The sequence below is a fragment of the Chanodichthys erythropterus genome, chromosome 23 (assembly GCF_024489055.1).
Source record: "Chanodichthys erythropterus isolate Z2021 chromosome 23, ASM2448905v1, whole genome shotgun sequence".
Classification (NCBI taxonomy): Eukaryota; Metazoa; Chordata; class Actinopteri; order Cypriniformes; family Xenocyprididae; genus Chanodichthys; species Chanodichthys erythropterus.
The window spans coordinates 32,885,999-32,899,367 of NC_090243.1; the positions used below are offsets into that span (position 1 = coordinate 32,885,999).

At 40.2% G+C, this 13,369-nt stretch overlaps 1 protein-coding gene across 1 annotated transcript in view; it reads left to right on the forward strand.

Moving 5' to 3' along the window:
- The first annotated feature begins 3,630 nt into the window (after positions 1-3,630).
- LOC137013778 (ADP-ribosyl cyclase/cyclic ADP-ribose hydrolase 1) overlaps positions 3,631-13,369 on the forward strand; it is a 220,447-nt gene continuing 210,708 nt past the window's right edge. The window contains exon 1 of the mRNA XM_067377706.1: positions 3,631-3,690. Coding sequence (XP_067233807.1) covers positions 3,645-3,690 — 46 coding nt within the window. The 5' untranslated portion in view covers positions 3,631-3,644. The remainder of the gene's footprint in view (positions 3,691-13,369) is intronic.

Below are 13,369 nucleotides of genomic sequence, written 5' to 3' on the forward strand. Positions count from 1 at the left end.
CCTAACCTAAGTCTCTGAGATCCTGACACCTCACACTTCTGAAGACTCCAGGTAGGTTTCAGTACTGGGAAATGGTGGCGCTGGAGACTAAAGGGTTCCTGATGGTTTCACACTTAATTCTTCACCTTAATTCTTAATTATTTTGCAGCTAACGTGTCTTTTCTTCTCCAGCTGTTTTTGTATGACCCAGCTGACCCAATGAGCATTTCACTGTCCAATGGTCATGCTTTAACTTTGCAATTTCTAGTATTACATTAGTATTGCGTCCTTCTCATGAGTATTTAATAATTTTTGACTTTTCAGTCTGAGTTAAATCTCTTTTTTGGCTCATTTTATCTGTAAAAGAAAACCTGCCTAATAATTCTGCACACCTGAATATAGGGCATTCTTCATTTCCAGCCTTCATGAACAATTATATATCACTTATAAATGATTAAAAACAATATTAATAGTAGTTATTAAGATTGATGTGGATTGGAATTGGTAAAATGTGCTTGGAAAAAAAATATGATCAGAAAATCAACTTGCCTAATAATTCTGCACTCCCTGTATATATATATATATATACATACACACACACATGCATGGATGCATGGACCTTACACCAACCACTGTGTTTTGTAAATATATGATGCATGATTATGTTTAAGTGGATAAAAAACAATCACCTTTGTTGTCTGTCCTCTAGCCTTGAATGTTTGTTCTGTTCTGTTTGTTCTGCACCTGTATGTTGGAATCAGAGAAAAAAAACACACAATGTACTATATATATATATATATATATATATATATATATATATATATATAAATATATATACATATACATATATATATATATATATATATATATACATATACATACATACACACACACACACACATATATATATATATATATCCTGTTATTTATGTACACTGTTTATTATTATTATCCTGCTAATTCTGAAGAGCTGCTGAACATTTTTTCGTTGTTTCTTTTAACAATGACAATAAAGATTTATTCATTATATATTTATTATTATGCATTATTCCATAATTATATTAAAAACAATGACATTACAACTGATTTATTTAAAATGTGAATGTGTTATTATTAATAATAATAATTATAAATTATCAGTAGCATTATTTATTTACTGATCTCCACAATTTGATATTTCTAGAAAATATGATCTGCAATACAATAGTGTATACTAAACAAATCATATTAGTAATGAACTGAAATGTAATTCAGATGTGAAATACTTTAATTAATAGCATTTGCATGATCGAGTCAGATGAGCGAAATATGGCTACGTTCACACTGCAGGCTGAAACGACCCAATTCCGATTTTTTTGCCCCTATGCGATCTGTATCTGATCTTTTCATGACAGTCTGAACGACACAGATCCGATCTTTTCAAATGTGACCCAGGCCACTTGGGTATGTGGTCCTGAATCCGATACGTATCCAATCTTTTGAAATGCGACCTCCGTCTGAACGGCCAGACCACATGTATCCGACCCGTACGTCATTGATACGCTACAAATGTCATAATTGTGCGTTGAAGTAGGCAGGAACGAGAAGATAAACAACAACCATGGCGGACGATGCTGCTGAGACCAGTCAATGGAAGGGAAGCGAGGTCACAGATTTAATTAATATTTGAGGTGACAGCTCTTTTCAGGCCAAACTCGAGGGCTCTTATCGGAACCGGGTGGTTTACGAAAACATTTCCAGCAAAATGGCCGAGCGTGGTTACAGACGATCCTGGCTCCAATGCCAGCGAAAAATAAAAAGCCTCCGAGCCAAATACAAGGAGGTTAAAGCCTGGAACAAACGAGGTGGCCGTCTACTTCCGCAAACAACGAGTGACGTTGTTGACCGTTGCGTACTCTTCTGCGCATGCGGGTCACTTTTGGGTCATTTCACGTTCACACAGGAGATCACAAAAGGTCGCATTTAACTGAAAATGTGAACGGCCTTGCAAAAAAATCGAATTTTTTCAAAAAATCGGAATTGAGCATTAAGCCCTGCAGTGTGAACGTAGCCTATGATGTGCGGGCACTTTACATGGTCACTTAATCACAACGTTTCCGCTTTATAATCAATTTCGCAAGATACTAACTTTACAATGATGATGTGATCGGTTCAAATTATCTAACCCTAAAAAATTTTAAAATAATGGGAAACATCAAGTCCCTTGTTGATTTCAAACGCGACGAATAAATTAGTCTTGAACACGACAGAATTCCAGGCCTAACGTTATTAATATTTGTCCAGTAGCAATAATAGATCTCTTTCGAATATTTATTGTGACGACGTATTTTAATAAAAGCAAAGTTTAATGTCACTTATGATGTTCATGCTGTTTAACTTTTACATTTATTTTTGGATATTTCATGTTTTTTATTACGTTATTCCCAAGTAAGTTAGCCTACCAGTGCAACTAAATCACCACAAACAAAGATGAAACAACACAAAGTTGTTAAATCTTTTATCATGGATCCTCACCTCTGTCTATTTTGTCATAGTGTTAGCACAGTTTAATAACTGTTTGGAATAAAATTGAATGCTAGAAACAATGAACAATCATTCTGCAATAAGACAGCTTTGCTCATATATAAAGTTGTGAAGAAACAGAAGTAGCGACAGATCTTTTCTTCTGCATTTTGACATAATTCAATGTGAAACAAAAATGTAGGGCAGGCATTTGGTTCTATCTATTGATTGTTAAGTGGATGGAGGCAGATCAGCTGAATGCTTACTAAATGAGAAGTCTGGCATATGTCATCAGAGGAAAGTATCTTTTCACTGGAAGACTGAGTTATGACATTTTGATTAGGAATTATCTGGTAAAAAAAAAAATGAATTTTTCACATCAAGATCAATGTTTTTATTTATTTTTATTTTGAAATGTATGTGAAAAACATTATAAATGATATTTTAGAATAGATAAAAATACACTGGTTAGAGACAGTATAAAGTGCCTGCACATGGTCACTCCCTCCTCGCTCCATGCTAAGACTCCCAATTTATGTCATAATTGGAATCATGAGAACCTAGTTTTTGTAACAGTAGACTGTGAGAGTGTCAGGAGTTTGTGGTTTCTTCATTCAGAGGGACACAACCAAAATGGTGTATGGTTTATCTCCTAGTCTAGTTTAGTCTTTCATGATATGATGAATAATATTATATATATCATTAAATCGTTTTTTGAAGTCTGAACAAGAAGGTATGTGCTTTGCTAATTTCATTTCTTTTGTCTTGATATGTTATTCCTATGGCCTACTTTCATTCTTTATATGTAATTTTATTATGTTTAATTTGACATATTTTACACACACATTTGCACATTTTTATTTAATATAATGTTATCAAAATATTACAAAATGTCAGTCCTAACTTTAGATTCTTTAAAATCTTTCTTCTGTGTTTAAGATCAGCTAATCATGAGACTTGAGAATATAAGGGTGAAGGGCATTTTTGCAGTAATTAAATTATTAAAGTAATTTTTAAGAACACAGAATTATTTGTTGTAGTACATGGTCAGACACTAATCTAACTGTAGATACTGTTTTGTTTGTATTATCAGGCAGTCTATCAGTCTCTCCCTGATGCTATCTAACCATCTAACTTTCTTTACCTCACAGATTTAGAGAAGCATGTTAACTGCTTCAGGAGGAAACACTGTTTTCAGGATGATTTTAGGTAAGTGTCAATGTCAACTTTATTTATGTAACATTAAAAACAACAATTGTTGACCAAGGTGCTATACATATGTCCAAACATAAAACCATACAACATAACAGATCAGAAAAGGCCAGAAACCGCACAAATATGTTATGATTAAAATTCCGGTGACAGGGAGGGGACATGTTTGGTTCACTTAGTGTTGTCGTGGCCATGACATATAAACTCGTGGGAACGTAATAATATGTCGTCGTGGCCGTAAGATATTAATTCATGGGAACATGATAACTTGTGGCCACGAGATCATTTTGTCGAGGTAACATCATCCTTATGTCATGGCCAAGCGAAGTAAAGCTGTGGGGGTGAGGGAATGATATATTTTTCTTGTGGTCACGACTTCATTATGTTGAGGGAACGACATCAATTTCTCATGGCCATGAATTAAATGCAAGTACAGGTCTCTGCGGAACAAAAGAGGGGTGTCTCCCAATTTTGGGGTGCTTTCTAACTGAAAAAGTACGGAAGCCAGCATAGGTGTTTTTTTGTTTGTTTTTTTTTAAAGTACGGAGGCCTGAAAGGCAATTCATAATTTATTTTTTTTCTTGTTTTCTCATAATCACAACTACTTTTTAATGTTTAGATCACAAGAAACAACTTATGTCGAGATAATGAGAAATAAATAAATAAAATATTGCTGCATGCCTGACTTCAGAGTGCCTGCTGCCTGCCTATGGAATTTTACTAAAAATATATTTTGAAGAGTAGGCTATGAACTATTATACAACACCTGTAGCTTATAGCTCGAGAAGGTGAAATATATATAAGACGCTGCTGACGTGTTATGTGGTGCGCCTGAGCTTCGTTTACAGTCTGAGGGAGACGCACGCTGTAAACAAAACAACCTTTGCAAACATGTCTAAGGATTTCGACACAGAGGAAGACTTGCAATTTTTTTTTTTTTTTGCCATATTTATTTGAACCCCAATACACGGACGAAGAACTAAGAGCAATGGAAGAAGCTCCTACACAGCAGCAACCGCTGTCACAAGCAGCGTCACTGCGGAGTCATGAACGCGGATTGACAACAGACCCGGAAGAAAAGACAATGCTGAATAAAGTCATAGTTTTTGTTATTTTTGGACCAAAATGTATTTTCGATGCTTCAAAAAATTCTAACTAACCTACTGATGTCACATGGACTACTTTGGTGATGTTTTTATTACCTTTCGGGACATGGACAGTATACCGTACATACATTTTCAATGGAGGGACAGAAAGCTCTCGGACTAAATCTAAAATATCTTAAACTGTTTTCCGAAGATGAACGGAGGTCTTACGGGTTTGGAACGACATGAGGGTGAGTCATTAATGACATAATTTTCATTTTTGGGTGAACTAACCCTTTAAGTATATTTGATTATGCTAAAGTGGAACTATTGCAAGTATACTTTAGGTACACTTCATATATCTTGCATTCAAATTATACAGTGATCATACTGTCCTTACTAATAGTGATATTAATTAGGCTTAATATTTAGAAATATGCATTGTGCAGTAAAGAAGAACTGCAAATAAAGTTTGATTAAAATATTTGTCAGTATGTCTGTCAACATTTGAAGCGGATCAAAACCCTTCATCAAAGTTGTCCTAAAACTTTCTTCTTTGATCCACTTCAAATGCTGACTACTGTTTATTAATGGGTTTTTAGTTAGTGTGAAATGAATGTAGGCCTATTTTAAATACATTTTGGTAGGGTTTTTTCACTGGGGCAGACTCTTTTTGCTTCTGACATGTTTTCTCACCGTCATGTACTTAACTCGGAAACTCTTAAGTAAATCCAGAGTTACCTAAACACGTATGTTTCATTTATACTTCTGCGACATTGTACGCGTCGACGTGCATGCAGACCACTAGGAGTGTCCACGGTCATGTTGAGTATCAAAACAAAAGCCGAAGAAGAAGCAGGTCGTCATGTACGTTGTCAGAGAAGCTTACAAACAGAAACGGCAGAGAAGCAGCAAATAAGTAATGACTTTTGTTGCAGTTTGACTGCATGTGTCCTCTGAAACAGAGTGTTTTTTCATTCATAGTGAAGTTGAAAGTGCTTGCTCTTCTCCGAGTGCTCTGCGCCAGTTATTTGACCTGAGGGAGGGGTTCTAGCAGACCAATCAGAGCGCTTGTGGTCCGCGTAGAATTGACGCGTTGTTACATTTTTGAAGAGGTGCACGTCAGGCTACGTCGTATGCTACGCACAGCCTACGCTGTAACTACGGCACACACTCGACGCAAAAAGTATAAATCAGCCTTAAACCTCTACAAATGTATCTGTGGCCTAATAAAATGTATATAGCCTAGTGTGAATATTCTGTGTCATCCTTAATTTCTTGATTATTTTGATATTTTCAGTGTTTATCACCACAGTAAGACTTACGCTACCCTTTATCAACACCAAACTACAAATATTTCCTGTTTTCTCATTTTTTACTAGATATCATTATAGTCAAATAAGTAAATATACAACTTGATGTTATTGGTCACATATTTTTGTTTTCCAGCAAATTTCTTAACATGTAAATATTTTTACAAACAAAAAGATTCAACAACTGAGACATAAACTGAACAAATTTCACAGACGGACATCGCAGTTTATTGCTCTGTTCACATCTGCAGTCCACTTGTCTCCTGCAGCAGGACTAAGGCACATTCACACAGGTGATCGGAGACCCTTTTTTCTGGTGTTTTTCAGAGTCAGTAGAAAGGTCTCTTTAGTGTCCCAAGTTATTGTAACTGACCTTGATTGACCTATAGGTGCATGTGCAATAATTGAAAAACATGACAAACAATGTTAATCCCTTTCTAAAGATCTGTAACGCTTATTTGGATTGTACAAAATTATCTTTAAAATATTATCCTGAAAATTTACTTTTCTTTATTGGTGTTTTTTTTTTAAAACAACAAATCCAGTTGTAGCCTATATAAATATTAATTACATTAAATGTTATAACAAGTACCGAAGTTATTTCTCTATGAATGTAACTCGAATTGAAAAGATATTTAAAAATTCAAAACAATGTGTTAAATGAAGCAATGCTAAATGTGAGGTTCTGAGGTAAATATTAAAACAGGGCCTTGGCACTCGGGAACAGGCTTCATGCATGTTCGCCACACTGTAGTGGCAACCTATAGCCGCTGAGAGGCATAAAAGGCATAAAAGCAAAACAAAACCATATTATGACATTGGTGATAAGTATAACGTCATCTTGTAAAGTAGCTGTCCATTTTTTCTGTGCATTTGTGCTGTATTACCTCACAGAAATAAATAATATTATTATCAGAATTATTTTATTTGACTGCTTATTTATTTAATTTAAAGCTGCTGTAGGGAGTTTTTAGAAAACGTTGACTTAGCCTGAAAATTTGAACAAGCACAACTCACAGGTCACTCCCACCTGCTCTATGCTGCGCTACAGCCCTCCCTCCACAGCTCCTCCCCCATCACAACGGAGCCTGCCGTGAACACGCAGGCTAGTAAGGCGGATAAACAGTTATGGCACATTCACTTGTACAGACGAAACATCATCAATATGATTTACATTGACTATGGCCTGCCCATACTTTGACTACAAACTTGGTCCTCAAAACATTACGTATTTTGCAATACATGTAATGTAACTATATGACGTTGCACTATTTCTATACTATTTCTATTTCTATTTCTGAACAGGCTACATTCCCCCCCCTGAACTTCACAAAACTAGTCTAAAACTAGTGACTCAATGACACTGGGGATGTGATCACACTGACAAAATTACAGTACCTGCACGCAACATACATGTTACCCAACAAACTGGGAGAGCGACAAAAGAAAGTTGGCCAGACTCTCAAGTGTCTGCCCGCAAAAGAAGTGCCATAAACACTACTACAAAGATACTTGAATTGATCACCACTTATATTATACCCCAGATGAATAACAACAGATAGGAAATTTTCATCTCACACTTAGGAAGCTTTGAACCTGAGAAGGCTGAGCGAAGGGCTACGTAGGAGGGTTTTCTGGGTCATAATTTGAATCAGTCTATTAACTGGTTTTACAAATCTGCCAGCCCTAGTTCTGACTTGGTGGGTTGTTTCGGTTACAGGCTGAACAATCTCTCCAGAGACTCCATCAGGCGGCATGGCCTCTTCTGTGTCACGATCAACTTCCTCCACATCCACAGTAGAAAGGTCAGGCTCAGAGTTCTGAACATTTCCCCGATTCTCACATCCGAGAACTGATCCATCAGGGACATGCTCTAGTCCTGCTCTAGAACTGGGTTCTCAGGTTTCCTCTTCTACTGATGAGCTTAATGGACAAGCTGGGGAATGAGCTGACTCAACGATTTCGTTACCAGCATCCTCAGATTCATTTAGAGTAGTGTCAATCTCAGACTCAGTCTCACAGCCTGACTTGGGAGTCGTCGAAGGCCGGTTCTACACAGTCTTCTCTTTCGTCAACAGGTAAGAAGTTGGCTCGTAGGACCGTACATGAGGAAAAACGGGGCAAAGCCGGTTGACTCGTGTACAGTACAGTTGTAAGCGAAAGTCAAGGTTTGCAGCATTTGCGGCCAGTTTTGTTTGGTTCTCGGAGGCAACGGCATGATCATATTACCCAAGGTGCGATTGAACCTCTCGACTTGGCCGTTGCCCATCGGGTGATAAGCTGTGGTTCGTGACTTCTGTACACCAGCAATTTGTAAAAGTTCCTTGATCAAACTGCTTTCAAAGTTTGCTCCTTGGTCGGAGTGGATTCTTTGTGGAAATCCATAGACACAAAAAAAACTTATCCCATAAGTGACGAGCGACTTGAGCTGCTGACTGGTTCTTGCACAGGAAAGCATTCGCCATTTTCGTGAAGTGGTCTGTTACCACTAAGAAATTGACACTTTTGCCAGAAGAATCCTCAGCACACCAGAAGTCAACACACACTAATTCTAATGGGCTGGTGGTTCTAATTCTTTCTAACGGGGCTCTTCCCTCTGGTTCAGGGGTTTTGCTGACCATACAACGTTGACAGCATCTTACATAGTCCCGGGTGTCACTCTCCATACAGACCCATGAAAATCTCTGTCTTGCCAAAGACAATGTTCTTCCTTGGCCTTGATGGCCTGCCACGTCGTGGATGCCACACAGGACTACACTGACCAGCGAATCAGGGGCAATGAATTGGTGACGTGTAAACTTAGTCACTGGGTCCTTGCAGATGCGGTACAATATACTATCCAACAGCTTTAGTCTGTGCCATTGCTTCAGTAGCCTCAGAGCCTTGTAAGGTTCTTTAGCTCTTTCTCTACGAGACTGTCTCCTACCTCGACACACATAGAAGAGAACTCTTGAAAGCACATGATCACCTTCCTGCTTCTCTTGAAGCTCTTTCAGTGAGTAGACAAGTAAGGGGTTCTGACCAACTGGTAATGTCTGTTGGATTTCTTGAGCAAGCCAAGATATAACTATTCCGTGCTCCCACTTCCCACTGTGCATGAGCTTCCAAAACAGCAGAAACCTGATCAGAGGACAAGGAACACTGATCCAAAGGATGTCCAACACTCTGAACTGTCTCCTCTCTTATCAGTTCAGACTGTTCGAGCAGATGGTTGTAGGGCTCCGCCACTAGTCTCTGACTCACACGGCTGGGGACAAATGGCTGACGGCTCAATGCGTCGGCGACCACATTTTTGGCACCAGGTATATACTTGATGTCGAAGGTGTACGGGGCCAATTTACCTACCCACCTCTGTTCGCACGCGTCTAGTTTGAAGTCCGGGGGTGGGCTAACACCACGGAGTTCAGAAGAGCTGACTTAAGCTGTTCAAAGGATTGAACGCACTCTCTAGTCCAGTCTGACGGGTTGAGTTTCCTGAAGACAGTGCCACCTCTTGAGTAGCCCTTTTTTCCTTTGGCTGCAGCAGTAAAAGTGAAGAGTGGTTTAGCAATACTGGAACAGTTAGGGGTGAACCGTTGGTAATACATGACCATACCCAAAAAGGATTTGATCTTTCTTGGTGAGGGTGACACTCCATCATCCATCATGAGGTTCTGTTCGGTGACGGCAGTAATGGCTGCAATTTTGTCGGGATCGGTCGCGACTCCATGCTCATTCACGACATGGCCAAGAAATCTGACACTCCGTCTCAGGAAGTAACATTTCTTAGATGCCAACTTCAACCCATGAGTACTCAATCTGTCAAAGACCATCTCCAACCTTTCCAGGGCTTTTTGTTCATTGGGAGCCACCACTAGAAGATCATCCAAGTAGCACAGGAGAGTAAGGAAGTTTTGGTCTCCTTCTATGACATAAGCCGCATGAAGCTCGCTGGGCTGTTGCATAGCCCCTGTGGAAGACGATTGAACTCATAGAGACCCAGAGGTGTGGTAAAAGCTGTAAGTCTCTTGTCTTCCTCACACATGGAGATGTTGTAGAAGCCAGATGTGAGGTCCATCGCGCTGAACAAAGCATTCCCTCCCAGGGCAGCAAGACAATCGGCTTGATGAGGAAGAGGGTGCGCGTCCTTTATCGTGCGTGAGTTCAACCAGCGATAATCAACACAGATGCGGAGGTCACCACTCTTCTTCCACACAAGAACCAAGGGAGAGGCCCACTCACTGCTGGATTTACGGATGATGTCTCGTTCTTCCATCTCTGACAATACTTGGCGTAGCTTCTGATAATGCCCTGGAGGCACACGCCGATAAGGTAAACGGAAAGGGCGGTAGTCAGACAGATGGATGTGATGCACAAAGTCTTTCGCTCTCCCACAATCTAGCTTGTGCTTAGAGAATACATGTTCAAACTTCTGGATCAAGCGCAATAACTGGCCTTTCCATTGAGGTGACACTTCACAGGAGTCAATGTCTAAGTCACTCAATCCCATCCTCTGCAGAATGTCCTGGATGTCTGAGTCAGGTGGATCATCATGCAGAGACTGACTCTGTGTTTTGACAGTTGTAAAGGGTCGCTCAGAAACCAATTCCAAATCTTCCAATGCCACTTGGACTTGGTTGGTTCAATCAACACCGCGCTGCCCTCAGAAATGGGCGTTGTAGGAGGTAACTTGGCCCACACCAGGTGTTCCCGCTTAGGCAGCAGCGTGACTGCTTGAACCAGTTTGGCAGTTCCTATGATGTCAGGCATCTCATCACCTCTCCATCTGTTAAGACCAGAAAGCACATTGAGGAACTGTTCAACATCAGAATCATTAGTTGATTCAGGCCTGTTCACCACACGCCAGTATGAGGGGTTCTGCTTAAACTGGCTCAAGATGAATTTAAGAACGTTGGTGCCCAGTATCAACTCTTTCCGTTGGCCCGTAACAACCAGCGTAGGTACACTGACCTCGTACTCATACACTCTCATCTTCAGCTGGTAAGTACACTTTGGCGCAACCTGAACTCCACCACATCCAACCAGCATAATATTGGTCTGCATCTCACAATGATCCAGAGGCAAGCCAGCATCCAGTAAATGGGATTCAGCAACTTCGCTAATGGTGCAAGCCATAGAGCCGCTGTCCAACAAAGCTCTTAAAGGAATGCTGTCATTGACTAAAACGTCAGTATAGAAAAGGCTGTCTGCCCGTGCCAACTGGGTCACATTCTGAAACAGAATCAAATTATCACTGGTCACAGACTCACAAGTCGACTCGTATATGCTTGATGCATCATCTTGGAGGGTATGAAATTCTTCACCCACTGTTACGGTCCCCAGTTTAAATGCCTAGGAGTAAAGGGGGACACGTAACATAACAGATGGACAACGGCTAGAGTTTTCCAAATAAATTATTTTATTTTAACACAAATTACTCACAAAAGTAACCAAAACCAAGAGACGGGGAGCCCAGCAACAAAAGGGAGGAAATGAACTCAACTAATTAAGTCAAGCTGGGCCTCCCCGCTCCAACAAAAAGTACAAACTAAGTGAAAATAATATAAAGACGAAACGATATGGCTCCGAAGAAAGCTGTGGCTGGCCGAGACCCGAAAGTCCACCTCCTGTCACTTTATAGCCTCGCTTCCCCCAACTCAGCCAATAGAAAACTAGGAAAAGAAAACAATATAACAAGGTTAATTAATCATTGAGGACTCTGGGCCGGGCATTTGCGAAACACGCATAACACCCCCACCCCTGGATGGTGAATGGTGATCCGGAAAAAGGGCAACCATTCACCACGTAACAGCATGCGACAACACATCTGCCAAAACATTGTTCTTACCGGCGACATGTTTTATCTCCAAATTAAACGCTTGGACAAACACAGCCCACCTCATTAAACGCTGGTTAGAATTACGCATTTGATGAATAAAAATGAGAGGATTGTGATCTGTGTAAACAATAACCGGACGTGAAGAGGAACCAATATAAACTTCAAAATTATTAAGGGCCAAAATTAAAGCGAGTGCCTCCTTCTCAATCGTTGAATATGACATTTGATGTTTTTGGAACTTCTTGGAAAAATAGCACACGGGATGCTCAATGCCATCGGGCCCATCCTGCAACAAAACAGCGCCTGCTCCCGCATCGCTAGCATCAATAGCCAGTTTAAAAGCACAATCGTACCTTGGGGCAGCTAAGACAGGTGCATGCACGAGAAGAGCTTTAAGAGACTCGAATGCATGTTGACATTCTGGTGACCATTTAAAAAACATTTTTGGACTCAACAGGTCAGTGAGTGGAGCAGCCACAGAAGAAAATTTTTTACAAAAGCTACGGTAATAGCCCACCATTCCCAAGAACCGCTGCAATCCACGACGAGTGGAAGGCACTGGGAATGACGTGATGGCCTCAATTTTCGCATTTACCGGCTTTACCGTGCCACCACCCACAATTTTCCCCAGGTAAACTACTGTCGCTTCGGCAAAGTCACACTTAGCCAAATTGACTGTTAAATTTGCCTCAGTTAACCTAGTAAAGACTTGTTTTAACTGACTGATGTGCTCCTCCCATGTTGCAGAATGGATTACTATATCGTCCAAATACGCCTCACACCCCGGCACCCCCCCCAAAACGCGGTTAACTAATCGCTGAAAGGTAGCAGGCGCATTGCGTACGCCAAAAGGCATTACAGTGTACTGTAAAAATGCATCAGGAGTAACAAACGCACTAATTTCCCTGGCACGTGGAGTTAAAGGCACCTGCCAGTAGCCTTTAAGAAGGTCTAACTTTGTCACAAAAGCTGCTGACCCCACACGGTCAACACAGTCCTCCATGCGAGGAAGAGGATGGCAATCAGGCTTTGTGACATTGTTAACTTTCCTAAAGTCTGTACAGAAGCGATCCGTTCCATCAGACTTGATAGCAAGAAGACAGGGGGAACTCCAGGAACTAGTGCTAAATTCTGCAATGCCATGCAACAGCATATAGTCAACTTGGTTTTGGAGGCGCTGACGTTTTTCAGGATTGACACGGTACGGATGCTGTTTAATCAGATCATTGTCACCGACATCGATATCATGCTGCAACACGTGTGTTTGGGACGGCACATCTGAAAACAATGAAACATAACCATTAATTAAATTTAATATGTCTGTACGTTGTGAACAGGGGAGATGCAAAAAACAAGAATCAAGGTTAGCAAGCATCTCAGAATTTTTTAATTGGCCTTGAACTGTAGAGACAGAAGAACTCTCGATACCACAGTCAGTTTCAGGACCAGACAGCGACTCA